The sequence below is a fragment of the Microplitis demolitor genome, chromosome 4 (assembly GCF_026212275.2).
Source record: "Microplitis demolitor isolate Queensland-Clemson2020A chromosome 4, iyMicDemo2.1a, whole genome shotgun sequence".
In the NCBI taxonomy this organism is placed as follows: domain Eukaryota; kingdom Metazoa; phylum Arthropoda; class Insecta; order Hymenoptera; family Braconidae; genus Microplitis; species Microplitis demolitor.
In genome coordinates this window covers 8,605,211-8,622,749 of record NC_068548.1, presented here as the reverse complement: position 1 = coordinate 8,622,749, position 17,539 = coordinate 8,605,211, and the positions used below count along the sequence as shown (strand labels likewise).

Sequence of the window (17,539 nt, the reverse complement as noted above, 5' to 3'; positions counted from 1 at the left end):
TATTCGTAAAAACTATGCTCATGTTGCGAATACTTATGTACAACTTTAAGAATAACAATAATAATAATAATAATAATAATAATAATAATAATAATAATAATAATAATAATAATAATAGTAATAATAATAATAATGATAATAATATTAATAATAATATTGATAATAATGATAATAATAATAATATTAGTAATGTTTACATAATTATATATACTATTTTCTATAAATCTAAGAATATATAATTAGCATTAGGACGTTTATAAATGTATTTTAAATACTTAATACGTGAATTATTATACAATGTTTACGATTTTATAACAAATTGATTTTTCGGTTTATTTGGCTTTACTAAGATCGCATTTAACATTCGGTTCATATTCAATGAATTTTTTTTTTAAGCTTTAGAGTATTTTATAATAAATAATTTAAAAACTGTCATGACAATGTTATGTTATAATGACCTTACTAGTTTAATCGATTTAGCTATTACAATAGTACTACCAATTGATTATAAATATTTTTTTTAATTATAATATAAATAATGAAAAAGTCTAATTTATCGTGATTTATATAGTTTAGGTTCTGTTTATTTATTTATTTATTCAGTCCATATTTTATTAATGTGAAGTTTAATATCTTCCAAGTTTTTATATTGCAAAATACTACGCAATACGTCAGCCGATATTAAAAGTTTGCAGCAGTTAATTAGCCCTGTAAATAATTATTTTTTAGTTAAAAACTCTTTAAAAGTTACTGATGATAATTAATAATTGTTGATAAAAAAATAACAATTTTGAGATATTGAAGTACCAAGTTAAATTGGAAGAAAATAGTAAGTTGCGTGACAATTCTCTGGCAGATCCGGATTACGGTAATTTAGGGGAGAATGTGGTCAATTGAACCAGGGGTCAATTGAACCAGTAAGCTTAGAAAAACGAAAAAACAATAGAAATGAGTCGTCCTCGTGGAATTATATTTCAATACACTAATCCTTAATCTGACCAACATTTCGAACAAATATGATGATTTAATTTTTAAAAATTCAAGTTTTTGTGTTTTTAGGCATCTGAACTTTTTTTTCAGCTCTCGACAAATTGTTTAATAATTTTTTAATTTTCAAATGTAATCTTAACATTTTTTTTGTAATACCTTCATATATATATATTAGTCATAAATTTCTAACTTTACTTCTAGTGAAATAGTTCTTGAATATTTTTTTAAAATTAATTATTTCAATAAAATCATATGGGGTCAATTGAACCAGTACTCTCGGGGACGGTTGAACGACACGAATCACACTGTGAGCATCAGACATACGCGCGCATCTTGACAGAATGTGAAAACAAGCTAAACTAACCAAGAAAAAAAATTATTATATTGACAGAAGTTTTAAAAGTGATTGTTATAACATATAATGTTACATAAAATAATCAATATTATTAGAAGTGTTGTTATCTTAGTTTTAAGCTGTAATGAATAGTAAATTATTCATTAAAGTCAATCGTTTGTGGTTCTAATACTCGGTTCAATTGCCCCCGCAAAGGGAACGATTGAACCATTTGATGCAGTTGTACAATTTCGTATTTATTAAAAATTGTCATCATTTGTTAAGTTATGTGCTTATGAGAAATGATAGTCTATATAATAAATTATAATCTCGTAAAAAAAAAAGTTATCATTTTGCTTTTATTCATATAAAAAAAAAATGTTAAAGTATTTATGGTTCAAGTCCCCACTCTCCCCTACCACATTTTGCCGTAATTTACCGCAAAATACGTTAATTTACGGTATTTTACAGTGAATTACAGTGAAATACTTCACTTTTCGGTAAAATATTGCAGACTTCGTAATTTTACGGTAAATTATAATTCTCTTACTGCAGATTTACGGCAAAAAATACCGTACTCTTGCTGTGAAATACCGTCCATTGACCGTAAAATACCTATTTTACCGTAAAATCCCATAATGTCTTCAGAATAGGGTAATTTACGGTAATTTACCGTAGTACGGATCCGCTAAGTACACGGAAAGAAAATTCTAGTAAAATTTACGATAATAATATCGTAGTTTGCCCTATTGATTATTGTAGTGGTGGGCTAGACGTTCAAAATCGTAATTTTTACGATGTAGCGTTGGAAATTTCATTTAAGAAATAATACTTCAGACAAATAATACCAAGTCTTAAGCTCTCTAGTATAAATTACAATGTGAATATCGTAAAATTTCAAGAGAAACTTTAAATAAAATAACAATCGTCCGGACGTTGGATTCGAACCCAAGTCCTTCCGAGTTTGAAATGTCGGACGCCGTGGACTACTCAGCCACTGAAGGCTTACACTTTAACTTCTTTTTAAGGTCCATATAAACGATTTGAATATACATTCATAAGTCATGAGAGCGCCTCTTGCGGAGGAAGCAGTTAATATTTACAAATTACGATTAGTTATCGTAATTTTTCGAGCTTACATCGTATTATAACAGAGGCAGCACTGTATTATTTATTTTATTCAAAAGTACATAGAAAGATAAATATAGGAATAAATATAGTTTTTGAATTGTAATTTTTATTTCTTTTTTTTTTACGATATTAAATTGTAATTTTTGAAGTAATTTTTAATCCTAAAACTCTTTGTTAAAATTACGATGTTAAATAGTAAAAAATATAACCCATATAGTAAATTTTGTAATAAGATATTTTAAAATTGACGCTAATAAAAGCCTAGTTCACGATTACGATATTAACATCGTAAATTTTGCTAGAATTTTCTTTCCGTGTAGGGGTTAAACAAAACGATTTCAGACCAGGGTAAAGTTGATATCCACAGTCTGAAATCGTGTTTTATCCTGTGCCACACAATAAAAATTATTGTGTTAAAATCAACATGTGTTAGAGACGGTCCCCACAATGTTTGTAGATTTTGTGTTATTTTTCAAAATTCCAACATAAAATTCGGTTTTACGAGAAGTGAATTCAGTCCTTTTTAAATGTCAGCGGTGACACAAAAAAATAATAACTTTTATTATTTTATTTTTGTATCATGGATATTTAGTAAATATAATTTATAGATTATTTTGAGGTTATCGATTATCCAACTATTTGTTGATATGTCACTTTACTATTTGTTGATATGTCTTGTTTACTATAGTAAACAATGTTTTTATTAGAGTCAAGATTCAAATAAATTAACGTTATATATACCAATTGTAAAAAGTCTGACGGAACCAAATTTTTTTATTATAGGCAAGAGTAGAGCATACCTTATAACGAAATTTTTGTTGTTAGAAAAAAGTATAGTAAAAATTACAATACTATAATAAAATTTACTAACAGATATGAAAAATTAATATGCGTAATGTATTTTTTGCTAAGACGATTATATTTTTTACTATTTGTATAGTAAATTTTACTATAAGTACTATCAATAAATACAAATTTAAGAAAGTTAATTTTCTAATACAATATAGGATTTGTTACTATACAAAATATTAAAAATTACTATACGCAATGTAATTTTTGCGAACACGATTATATTTTTTTACTGTCTGTATCGTAAATTCTACTAGGTATAGATAAAATTAAAAGTTGGTGGGGATAACATATACAAATATGCATTACAAGTTCTGAAACTTTTGTCCAAAGGAGACATCGGGCCGTCAGACATAGGAAAGGACTCGCGCGCGGGAGATCAGGGTTCGAATCTCGGTCGAAACAAGTGATTTTTAAAAAAACAAAAATCTACACTAACACCAATACAGATGACAAATAACAATAATAATCAAAATGATAGCAATAATAATAAAAAGTTAAAAGCTAATAAAAATTTAATTTTATTTTTTTCCACTCTAATATAGTAAAATTTACTATACAGGGATAGTAACATTTACTAAATATAACTAAAAATTAATATGCAATATAGGAGATTTTCCATAACCAGTATATAAGAAATTATTAAACGACTTGTAAAATATGCTTATCTGTTTATTAATTTTATGTAAATCATAAACGTTTCAAGATTACTATCCAAATTTAGTAATTATTCTCATATCTTTTAGTAAAATTTACTATATTTTTTCTCCACGTACAAGTAACACTTTTAAAATGTTAAACAGTAAATCGATTTAAAATTTTTAAGTAATAGTAGAATGTGGTAATTTAACACAACACAATCAACACAAAAAAATTTACCACGGACCGTTTTTAACACAGACACACAATATTTTTTATTGTGCACACCTTATTGTTCATGATTACCTGCATTAGAACTTAAAGTTTCAGTATCAATATCCAGTGAGAAACAAGTTAATATAAGACTAATGATGTGACCAATTATTACTGTAAGCGTAAATTGTGACTCGCAATTTATAACTAATCAAAACCTATAAATATTATTTGTTATTCATACTATTTTTTATAAAACTTAATCACAAAGTCGGAACTGTCATTTACGGAAATAAAATTAATGAACTGAAATTAGCTCATTTTGACTGGCTGTAGAGACACTGAAACTTTATGTTTTGATACTGATATCATGAAAAGAATATAAAAGTCTAGATTAAAATAGTAAATATTCTAAAATTGTTCAAATGTTACCCACAATTCAAATTCTATTGGCTCCTAAGCAATATTTACCGGTTGATAAGCTGCTTGCCATCCAACATTATTTGAATTCATATTCGATCTTTGCATTGTTCGATCTTCATATCTTGTGCTTCCTTGACTTGCCATTGGTCTATTTAATGTGCTGAAATCATAACTATAATGTGTATATAATTATGGTATTTTCTGAGAAGTTTTCTTTTTTAAATTATTCACTGGCAAGTACTTTAAATAAAACTATTTATCTTCTTACCTGTTGGCATTATTAGGTGAATTGAGCCCAGAATTACGCGCTGCTACTGTCTTAGTTACAAAATCAGCTTCTTTCCAACCATGTTTCTTATAGACCTCTCGTAATTCTGTGTGCTGCCACATTGTAAATAGTACTTGGCCTTAAAATTAAATATTTATTATTAAATAAAACATAAAAACAAAATGAAATTTTGAAAACGGTGTTTAGCCCCGAAACATCCCGTTGTCAACTGTTTTGTGTGTGTGTGTGTGTGTGTGTGTGTGTGTGTGTGTGTGTGTGTGTGTGTGTGTGTGTGTGTGTGTGTGTGTGTGTGTGTGTGTGTGTGTGTGAGCAGTCTACAACTTTTTAACTAATTAGTCATCTCAATCGGATAATTCGTTCTAGAGTTATTGTGGGAAATAGAAATGGTAAAAAATGGTTTTTTGTGAATATATTTGAAACAGCTGAACTAAACAATTCCAAAATCTGATCAGCTTTGAAGTTTATCAAAACGGGTCGATTGCTACTTCAAACATGAAAACTAAATCATTTGTCAATGAAATATAGTAGGAGAAAGAAATGGTAAAAAAACGTTTTTTTTCGAAAATAACGGCATACAATAGCATTTTCGAGCTCGAAACTTTATTCCTGACAATATTTTCGAGCTCAAGGAGCTCGAAATGAGCGGGAAGATTTGGGGTTGGCCCGCAGGGTCAACCGATAGACCGATTTTTTTTCGTTTTTGTGACTATAATAGTTTTCGAGATTTTTAAAATATAACTTTTGAAAAAAACTTTTTTATTTTGGTAGAACTTCGTTTTATAATAAAAGAAAACTTCCCACTAAAGTTAACCGAAATTGAAAGGAATCGATTGCAAATACTAGTCGATTAGACATGGAATGACCCGGCGGAATTAAAAAAAAAATAAAGTTATGAAATTACCAGCAAATTTTAAGACACGTGCAGTATATTTTTGACGTTGTTTTGTAATATTCATTAATCTTTCAACACCACCAGCATCCAATAGTGACCTTGAAAATTCAGCATTCCGTTTAATAACTTCATTTAACGTTGCGAGTACAGCAGCAATTGTGTCATCACTTGTTCCTTGATCATGTTGATTATTACCAGAAGGTAGTTTTTGAATCAGATCCCTCATGGCATATTTACCAATCAATTCCTTATTACGTTGGTCAATAGCAAGATTTCGAAGAGCTGTAGCTACAGCACAAACTACCCGATCGACCTAAAAAATAGCAAAGACAATTACTGTGATTGGACAATTAAAGTACCGATATTGATGTTTGTGTAATTAAAATTACCTCCATTCTTAATAACTCAACTAAAATTGGTAGGCCTTTTTCTTTCCTCACAGCAGCACGAATTTCAATACTTGGTTGCCAATAGCATGCAGCGAGATTTTGTAGCGCTCCAGCGGCTGCTTCTAAGGTTTCAGGATTTGAACAAGTTTGTAAAAGACTGAGATAGCATTGAACTACTTCAGGCTGCCATAAAAGTTCCATTCCTTTAATTGGTTCAGTTCGAGTGTTGACTGACTTAGATGTTGTTACTTCTTTCTGCGGTGGTTGTCCATCTTTTCTCCTTTTACTTCCGCCAAAGCAGCCTAAATTTTCACCTTAATCATATAAAATGTATCACATTACCTAACTATTGTTTAAGACATTTTATGATTAAAGTTATTAATAAATATAATTTTTTACCTTTCACAGGAGCTGTTATACGATTTTGGACAACTGATTGAATAGGATGTTTATCGTAATTAGGATCTTCAACTTCCTGACAACGATAACTTAAATTTCGTAAAATGCAAACACAATTTTCGACAATTTTATTTCCAATATTTGATTTCTCAATAGCAGATCGTACGACATACAAAAGAGCATCAACGAGGCCATCGCATTCTCGTAATTTTTTTCGAGCATATTCACCAGCACTTGATATATTTCTCAAGACACCAGATGCATTTCTAAATACAGTTGACCAACAAGTTTCGCCATTGGAAGCACTTGGATCCCATCCACTGTGGGGAATAATAATATTGTTAACTACAAGAGTAACACCGTCATCGATAATTGCTTTTTTCAAATCTTCACATGATGATAAATTCCAGAGTACACCAGTCACTAATTCCTTTATTTCAGCGTCAGAAGTTTTACGCAACAAACTAATTAACGCTGGTACACCACCAGCATTTTTAATCGCTCGTTTATTTTCATCATTTTGACGGCCATAAGAAAGATTTCGTAATGCTCCGCATGCATTCCTGTATACGTCGGGACTTTCATTATCTAATAACTGGACTAATGGAGGAATACCACCCAAGCTCCGTGTTTTTTGTTTATTGGGATCGTCCATGTAACAAAGATGTTGCAAATACGCAGCAGCATTCGCCTTTATGATGTTATTTGGATTGCTAAGGAAACCAATAACTTCCGAAAGATTCGGATCTCTCCAACGCATTGACTTTGGATCATCACCCAATGGGCTGACCATCCCAGGCACTGAATGCCGTGTTTGCAATCGTTGAAGGTGTACATCATCTTCAAAAATACCCGGTGCTAAATTTCCAGGCAGTGTAACAGGATGAGAATCATCATAAGAAGGCCCGTCGCTCACAAGTGGAACTGGTACTACTCCTATATTAGGCCCGTAAGATACTGGTCCGTACGGAGATGGTGATACATAACCATACGCCATTTTGTTTTCATCTAAAAATTAAAACAAATTCAAAATTCTTAATGACAAATATTACAGCTCATATTTTTATTTCGAAATATAAGGTTATTCATGTAAAAATGAAAAATGATTTTAATGCCCAGTATTTTTGAGACGATTCATTTTTTTTTTTTTTTTTTTTTTTTTTACCATTATAATGTTGTGTAGGAACTCCAGAATCGTCTATATTCCATGTATCAGTGATAGGATCTACAGAAGGAAAAAAATACAGCTACAAAATAGATACATACTTAAATAAATATATGTTATCAACTCGGAATAAAAACTAAACAAAATGATGTTGAATGATATGGAAAATGTTTGACGAAAAATTGAATTCAAAAATATATCACTAACCATACTGATCTCCTGGACCACCTGGACTCGGTGTTATTCGATAATGATCTTGCAATGCGGGATTAAGTACTGGACCCATGTCATTGTATCCACCATCAACATATGAAGGTCCTTTTCGCATATATTCTGATAGTATCAAAATATCATTAATTACAATCATTATTTTATTTATTTAAAGTTTAACAAAAAAATTTTTTATTATGAAAATGACATATTTTGTATCATTGAAATTGATAAAATTTAGGATAAAAAGGAAATATCTTTTTTTAATTAAGAAAACAACTGCATTGCTTTTATTTTTATGATAATTTAATTTACTGAAAAAAATTAATGAAAAAATTAAAAAAAAAATCCGCAAATTAAAAAAATGATTGCAATGAAATGACTTTAAAAAATGAGCCGAAATTTTTAGTGATATTCTTATGAGGATAATAGCCGCAAAATTTCTAAAGATTGTAGTGGTTCGAAAAAATAATTTTTTTGTAGAATGATCCATATGTATATTTGATAGCTACCATGTGGTGGTGTTGTACGACTATGTTCTGATGGACTATGTGGGCTATGGGGTGAACGTGAATCCGATGCATATGCGCTATGTGATGGATAATCTGACTGAGCATTATATCCTACGTAAGAATCATAATGATCGAAATTGACCATGTATGGATCAGCGGCATAACAGGGATTCCCATGAGAATAATCTTGCGACATTAGTGGTACAGGAATATAATTAACTCCTCCTGCTTCTGAGGCTACGTGTGATACTTCACGAATAACTTTAGTAACAGACGTCATCTGAAAGATTTAACGAATAATTATTTACAATCCCTGGTCGAAAAAAAATTCTGATCGGATTTAATTCAAAAATTCCGAATGAATCAAATTGAAAGTTAATCGGATACTTGAAACACTCCCGAGCAATTCTGATTGAATATTTGTTTCCTATTGAATCTGACAGAAATCCGATTGAGATTTAATCAGATTCGATTGGATTTAATCGAAATTTTTAATCAAAGATCATATCGATTAATTCAAATTTAAAAATGGATAAGCGTTAAGATATGATTTAATATTTCATACATGTTGAGATGTTTGTTGATTATGCGCCCTCACGCCTAAAGGATCATCTTGTACAGACAATTGAGAAGAGTGCACGGAATGCGTTTCCGGTTGTCCATTACTTGTATGATAGTCTGTTTCATTTGGGCCACTTAATTTCATGAACAATTAATAGATTAATATTCAATTGCTGTTAATATAAAATAATTTCTTTTTTGACATCAAAACAAAAATGTTTATTTTATAGTCATCGAAATTTTTATTTAAATTATTTTAAATAAAGAGAAATTAGAGTAATAAAACAATGCCTACATCTATTCATGCAAACAAGTATTAGTATTAGTAAACTTAGTCACCTCTGTTTTATTTCGATACGCGTTATGTTGTGCTCTTGTCTCTGCTCTATTCTTCGATTTACCAGCCTATGATAAAATTTTAAGCATCGTACTATTTTTAAAGTCATACACACACATAATTGTAAATAACCCATCCAGTCAAATTTCCCAAAGTATTAATTTTTTTTTAGTTTTGCACAAAATTAAAATTTCAAACAAATATTTCAGGAAATTACCAAAAGTTTAAATACAAGCACATTATAAACTGTTAAATTTACTACTCAAAATTATATTTAATAAGATTCTTAATTGAAACTATAATTCATACACAATGTTATCAAATTTCTTCAGTTCTTTTACTCGAAGCTCTGTAATACTATAAGAAACTAATTTTTATTCATTATTTTACAGGGTGTGATTTTCTATCATTTTTGCAACTTTCGAAATTCGTGAGCGATCTCTTAAAAATTTTGTATCGAGCTGATTTTGAAGAAGATTTCTAATAGTTGATTGTGGTAAGGGATAAAACAACGTCAGACTAGAGCGAAGTTCTGCCTGAACCGTAGGCGAAGGCTGACATCGCCCGCAGTCTGAAATTGTTTCATCTTGTCACACACTAGATTTTTCATGATTACCTGCATTGACACCTAAAGTTTCAAAGTCAGCAGCCAGTCAGGAACAAGATTTAAAACCAATTACGTCATCAACTATTACTGTAAGCTTAAATTGTGATTCGAATGTCATTTACGCAAATAAAATTAATGATCTGAAATCTTTATTAAATAAATGACAAGTATCAGTTTAAATTGCAAATGCCTTTAGTTGTCAGGCAGAAACAGTATTTGTTTCTTCTTTAGGGAACAAGTTTATTTCTGCCCACTGTCTTAAAACATTTGTAATTTACGCGTTTGCTATAATTTATTCACGGCTTTAGACTGAAATTAGCTCGTTTCTACTGACTGTAAAGACACTGGAACTTGAAGCTTCGATGCTGATATTATGAAAAATATGTTAAAAAAACAAATTTTCATGAGACTTAAAAAAACATCGTTTGATAGAATAAGTTTTTGTGAAACACTAAGGTACCCGCGGGTAATAAGGTCTAAGTGACAGAAATGATACTTAAAATAACCGCCTTCACTAAAGGCTACTCTAGTAGAAGGGTCTTGCATAGAGATGTTACGACAAATTTATAGAGCCCCGATAACACGTTCCCTGTCTTCTATATTTCATCATCCGTCATATGCTGTCGTAGCGCAGAAGAAATTATAAAAAACAATCTAGTCTTCTGACTCTTTAAAAGTATTGTTGCTAAATTTAAGTGATGATTCATCTCCAATACCAATTTTATTAATTATAGTTGAACTATTCCAGTTTGTCTAACCCGTAGGCCTTATTACCCTATCGTAGTAAAATAAGGCCTATTCGTATGGTTTTTGTAAAAGTATAATTTTTTGTTTGTTTATGGTAAAAATTACCATTACTTCATTACATTTTATGGCTAATGTATTGAAATAAAGTTTACGAAATATTTCGATAATTAAATAGAATATTATCGGTTCTATTCAAAATCTCCCTTAGCTAGGTCTTATTACCCGCCGGTACCTTATTTCTTTTTTAGTATTAAATGTACATAGCGCATAAAAAAGAGAAGAAAAATCAATAGCCAATTGTTATTGTAGTTTTTTTCAGGAGAAATTATATTTATTCATTAAGAAAATGTTATCAAGATCCCCCATTACCGAATCCATTAAAAACTCTGATTCAATCTGGTTGTAAAGTTTCAATCGATAAATAGAAAAAGAAAAAATGTATAAAATTTTCCGATAAAAATATTTCAATCGGATTAAATTGGATTCAAATGAAAAATAATATTTTATGCACTCCGATTTAAATCTGATTGAGTGTTAATAGGATACAAACAGAGTTTTTAATCGGGGATATAAATAAAAACAAATGAGGAATTTAGTGAGATATAAAATAAGTACTTACAGACATGAATCGACCAGCTGATTATTTGACATGCCTGATGGAATTTTTTTATTCAATCTGTCACTATCCGTCTAGATGGAAAAAATATCTATATTATAATTAAGTATTGAGTAATCAATAAGATTTTTTTATAAGTGTATTTGCCAATAAAAGTAACTTATATTTATCTTATTTTAGTAATTTTAACAAAACTAAATTTAATCTGAAAATGATTTCGAAAATTATTCACTAGTATTCTGCTAACATACTTAGCGTATAATTAATGGTATTTTTAGGTGATACCGTTTACTTTCTTAATATATCCAACGATTTTGAAGTATTAAAATAATAGAATTTGATTGATAAATTTAGAAATAAAATGAAGTACTAGTTGAAAATATGCCAACTTGGTTCTAATTTCCATAGAATATAAATTTAAAAATAATAATATTACTAAATTACAGTTGCTATTAATAATACGGAGAAAAAAGTATAGTAAAAATTACAATACTATAGTAAAATTTACTCATAGATATGAAAAAATACATTCTGTATTGTAATTATTACTAAAAATTTAGTCAAATTTACAAGTTAGTAATAATTACATAGATATTAAAAATTACTATGCATAATGTATTTTTTGCTAACAGGATTATATTTTTTTACTGTCTGTATAGTAAATTCTACTGTATATAGATAAAATTAAAAGTTGGTGGGGATAGCATGTACAAATATGCATTACAAGTTCTGAAACTTTTGTCCAAAGGAGACATCGGGCCGTCAGACATAGGAAAGGACTCGCGCGCGAGAGATCAGGGTTCGAATCTCGGTCGAAACAAGTGATTTTTAAAAAACAAAAATCTACACTAACACCAATACAGATGACAAATAACGATAATAATCAAAATGATAGCAATAATAATAAAAAGTTAAAAGCTAATAAAAATTTAATTTTATTTTTTTCATCTAATATAGTAAAATTTACTAAATATAACTAAAAATGAATATGCAATATAGGAGATTTTCCATAGACAGTATATGAGAAATTACTAAACAACTTGTAAAATATGCTTATCTGTTTATTAATTTTTAATATAAATCTAAAGCGTTTCAAGATTACTATCCAGATTTACTAATTATTCTCATTTTTTTTTAGTAAAATTTACTATATTTTTTTCTCCGTGTAGAAATAAAACAAAATTAGGTAAGTGAATTTTAGCCAAAAAAACATGACAGTTTGAATTATAACCATGACATGAAAATTTTAATGAAATTCATTTACTAAGTTCTATTTTATACTTAACTGATGACAATCGTAAGTAATTTATTTTAAATCTATCATAGCGAAATTTTAACTGAGTTGGTATATTTTCAACTAGTACTTCATATTTTTTTCTAAATTGATCAATTAAATTTAAAAATGCTTGATAGTTCAAGGTCATTTTGTATATTAAAAAAGCGGGGGACACTGTCTCAGACTGCCCTCAAAATCAACAATAGATTTGTTTGTTTATTTGCAGGTAGAGAAAAGCTAATCTTAAGTCCCTGAAGTTTGTTTACTATATATTTTGCACGGTGTTTCATATATTTTACCATATATTTAGAGCACCACATTTCGGCTATTGTAATCATAAAAGCGTAGAGCTGCACCAACATTGATTTTAAAGGTACAAAACAATAAATTTTTTTTAGAGCTAAATATAGATGGGACCCTTATAGATGTATGATTACTAATAATAAAAATCTAAGTATAAGTTCAATAAAATTAAAAATAAATAAGAGTACAAGGAGAAATCATTCTCGTCTGAAATGCTAGGTGTCAAAGTAAAGTCGGACCATGTTTCTCCTACAGAAATTGAAATAAACATATGCTAAAATTACTATGGCCACAGTATAATAGACAACGATTACACCACAAATTACTGTAACCATCGTAAATTTTACTGTGGTCATAGTAATTTTTGCATGTGTTTATTTAAATTTCCGTCAGGTAGCCAACATGGTCCGGCTTTACTATGACACCATAACGTTTCAAACAATAATAATTTCTCCGTGAACATGGGTTATTTCAGAAGGTGTTTTATAATTATGAAAAATCGCAGTATCAATTAGGGCTTAATCATTTGTATTGTTTGATGGTTATGAAAGGGTCTACCTAAGAACCAGGATGCAATAAATAAATAAAGAAATAAAGATAGTGGTCTAATAGAGGGGCTCAAAGTGGCGGATTGAATATACTTTCACTTAATTAGATCATTCTTAAACATCAATAATTCATAAATTTAGACATAAAGTATGATGAATATCAACATTATCTTTAAAATTTTCATGTTTCGTGCAACCATACACTATTTGTCATCATTTTTTTATTTTTCTATGGACTGACTCTTAAGTCAGCCACCAAAACTTAAGCAATAAGTATATATGCCATAATAGGTAGTGGTTTCGACCCGAATGCGTTAGCGAACTCGTCAGCAAGTCTATGCTAACGTATACTCTTGCCTAGGATTACACCTTATGCTAATACAAAGTGAGCCAGAACCCTATAGCGGGCTTTGCTGTGCACTATACTAGTAGAAGGAAGCAGAAACAACAGAAACATGCCAATTTTCAAATACTCAAGTGCTCGAAAATATTGTAACTCTTAGGTCCTTTGAACCCCCACCTTTGGAACCCCACCATCTATCTTACGGCTTTATACAAAAAGTATTATAGATGTATAAATTTACTTTGGAAAATTTGAGAAATTTCATGATACTTTTATCAGGTTTTTATCCTTTAGGTGCAAAGTTTGAATAGATATCATGTGTTATAGACAAAACTAAGGCCAGAAAATTTAATCCGCCGTGTAATGAAACACGTGGAAAAAGTTTATTTATAAAAATTAAAAATGTAAACACATGGAACTTTGAAAAATATATGAAGCCCCTCTTCTATTATTTAAATAAATATTCATAATAATAAAGGGATATGATAAATTTAAGAATGAAATTTTCTAACCTTTATCATATGCATTTTTTGATCGAAGATAATCCAGTCAATGGTTTAATGACAAGTGTAAAAAATTAGGTCCATCTGTAAGAAAAAAAAAAAACATAATTGATCCATGTAATTGAATAAAATGATTAGTAATAAAAATTCATAAGTCAATAGACACTTATTATTTTGTAATAGTTATTCCTAGAATAATTTATTATTTTCATTCGACAGTTTACTTATTTATCATTTATTGAATGAAATATGCAAGTATATGTTCGTTAAAGTAAAACATACAAATATATGAATTATCATAGAGTTATGGAACTAAAGATTTAAGTGAAAACAAGTATTGGTGATTTTAGAAATATAAAAAAAAAGATTTTTGAAGAAAGGAGAAAAGAGCAGGCTGGTGGAGGACTACTCAATATCAACCTGTCCTCACTCCTTCCTACTCTTCTTCCATTATCTCCATTTGGATCAGCCATCTTCCAACTGTTGCTATTTTTTTTTATCTTCATGAAGATTTTAATTAATGCAATTTAAATATGATACTGAAAATAGTAGACATTCAAAATTACACTGAGAAAAAGAAATGTATATTTTCAAGAAAAAATAATTGATTTGAGTATTTCTGTTACTTAAATAGTGCCAAGCATTTATTTTATTCAATCAAATCAAATAAATATTTCATTCAAGTATTTCATTAGTCTACTTCCCATAGTCTATTTCGTTTATCTAATGTTGTTCAGAATAGTTTCCCGCATGAAAAAACAATATATGATTAAAATATATAAAATCATATATGTTTGCAACAAGAAAATATATGATATATTGTATTGTATATCATAAAAAATCATACAACGATTTTGGCCGATTTAATATAATATTACATACAGTAGTAAATATATGTATTCCAAATACGTAACTTATATGTTTTTTATATTAAGCCATACATACATTTACATTTACCTTGTAATATATTGTATTGATATATTTCCTTTTATATTCAAAAAGTATAAAATTTTTATATGAAATGAAGTATATGGTAGCATATAATTTATATTATATATGGCACCATATATTTTCTTTGTTATATATAAGCATATATTTTATTCGGTGTATGTGTATGTATATGGGTATATTATATATACGCATCAAATTAACTAATTTTGAAAATTTTATCTGCAGTTTAAAGAGTATATCAAAATTTACATCTAATTAAATTGGAGTTGGTCATATGAATAAGAAACTTTTTTTTCCATACACAATATAAATATATGTTTTTATATATGACCAGAATATATTTTTCGTATATGACAAGAATATATATTTTCATATATGATAAAAATATATTTTTTGTATATGATCGACATATATATTTTATATATGGTAAACATATACGGACTCGTATATGATGAATATTATATTTTTTAATATAAAAAAAATATAGTTAAATTGGCCACATATATTTTCTGATATTTATCATATCTTTTGACCATATATGTTATTTTCATACTGGTTGGTACCCTAACAAAAATGTCATCATCAAAATGTCATAAATATTAATTTACACAACTAAATAATAAAATTTAAATATTTAAAGCTTATAAACGTAGCTCTCAAAAAATTAATGTTATACATTTCTATCAAAATCAATGAGAAATTCTATTTTGGTATAAAACCAAATTGTTTTCTAAGTGCAAGAATTTTTTTCAAATTTTTAAATATATTTTTCTTCGATTCCTTTTCATTTTTTAATGAAATAATGGCTTTGTTGCAGTTTTTAATAGTAATAAATTTGAGAATTTATCAACTAAATTGTCGAAATATTTGCTTGCTTTAAGTAATTGATGCTTCTATAAATTTATTACCAGAGTGAAGCAAAAGTTTGTTTGAAATAAGAACTATCAATTTAATTTTAAAGAGGTGACATTCGTCAAGATTATCTTGAGCTGCCTAATAGTCATAGTGCTGAATATGATGTCATTTCTGATTAATGCTATCAGAGTTTGGAATAAGCTACCAGCTAATTGTACATAACAGCCAACCTTTATAGAATTCCGTAAATCAAGTTATGAATATTTTTTGAGTCATAATAACTAAATATTTTGCGTTATTTGTGTGGATTACGATTGGATGATTGAGATGGAGACTAGATTAATAAAAATGTTAAATTTGATAAATATATGTGAATAATCGCTTATTGTTAATTACACAAATGTATACTATACGAATAAATGGATCTGTTTTGGATGGCCGCAAGGAGTTACAACTTCATGGCCAATAAACAATTAATAATAATAATTTCAGAAAAAAATTACTTATTTTGACTTTGTATGGAAACAAAAAAATAATCACTTGAATTTTATTTTTTTCTCTCAGTGTAGAGAATAAAAAATACTATAGCAATTTTTTTTGTAAGATTTATCGTTTTGAAAAAAAAAAACAAGAATTATTAGACGTCAGCTAACTTCAATGTCATTTTCAATAAACAAAGAAAAATACTTGTGGGAAAAAACTTTTTAAAACTTTTTCTCTGATCACAATTATAAAAAAAAAAAAAAAAAAAAAAAAAAAAAACAATATAATTGTCAGATATCTGGTACTTTCAGTATTAAATCAACTCATTACTGAACTTGTTAAATTATACACAAATAAAATAAAAATAAAAAACATCAATTAAAACTGAGCGAATTCTATTTAATAAAGTTGATTTCGAAAGTGATAAATAAAATATTAGCAAATTAAATAAAAAGTTTAACGCGTTAAATTAAATTTAAAAAGTCAGCAAACATTCAAAATATCTTAATAATTAGCTGTACTGGGTAAAATTTGTTAAACCATTTGCTGAATGTTTAAATATTTAAAAAACTCGTTTAATTGTACCGCAAATAATAATTTATGTCGATAAATAAATGATTTAATGAATGAAATTGTATTGATGATATTAAATAAACTTGCAAGTAATTAATTTGCTAAAATATTCAAAAGTATGACTTTTTTCATGTAGAACATAGCAAACACCATAAGAGTATAAACTGTTGCCGATTTAAATAAGACATATAATATCGATAACTAATACCATGTAAACTTATTATCACAAAAAGTATTAATTTATTGAATAATGATTAATATTTACGGTAATTTTCTACCATTAAATTGATCACAAATAATAACGATAATGTAACCACACTTGATGAAATCGCCAACGCCTTTACAGTGCATAGCTCATACATTCAATATACATCATATACATGGAAACTTCAATAAACAGT

General features: G+C 28.2%; 1 protein-coding gene across 4 annotated transcripts; it reads right to left on the bottom strand.

The window, feature by feature from the left end:
* Positions 1–205: 205 nt before the first annotated feature.
* LOC103572868 (catenin delta-2) lies at positions 206–17,505 on the bottom strand. Of its 4 annotated transcripts, none has more exons than XM_014440380.2 (14): positions 17,417–17,505; positions 14,286–14,360; positions 11,307–11,377; positions 9,336–9,401; positions 9,001–9,130; positions 8,436–8,715; positions 7,921–8,046; positions 7,714–7,773; positions 6,549–7,556; positions 6,150–6,463; positions 5,770–6,073; positions 4,848–4,986; positions 4,593–4,751; positions 206–708 (listed from the first exon to the last, which is right to left on the bottom strand). In XM_014440380.2, exons 2-13 carry the CDS (start codon positions 14,298–14,300, stop codon positions 4,613–4,615), a joined length of 2,652 nt encoding a protein of 883 aa, XP_014295866.1. In that variant the 5' UTR covers positions 14,301–14,360; positions 17,417–17,505; the 3' UTR covers positions 206–708; positions 4,593–4,612. The 4 variants fall into 4 exon arrangements, with proteins under 4 accessions (XP_014295866.1, XP_014295867.1, XP_014295864.1 ...); XM_014440381.2 differs by having other exon boundaries at positions 207–708; positions 4,628–4,751; XM_014440378.2 differs by lacking the exon at positions 206–708 and adding an exon at positions 746–1,349 and having other exon boundaries at positions 4,628–4,751.
* Positions 17,506–17,539: the final 34 nt, after the last annotated feature.

What these genes read in the sequence shown, in the direction of transcription:
- LOC103572868 (XM_014440376.2), bottom strand. An exon ending in TCCTACACAACATTATAATG is followed by an intron (nt 7,557 to 7,713) that starts GTAAAAAAAAAA and finishes TTTAATTTTTAG; the next exon opens with ATGAAAACAAAATGGCGTAT. An exon ending in TATAACAGCTCCTGTGAAAG is followed by an intron (nt 6,464 to 6,548) that starts GTAAAAAATTAT and finishes TATATGATTAAG; the next exon opens with GTGAAAATTTAGGCTGCTTT.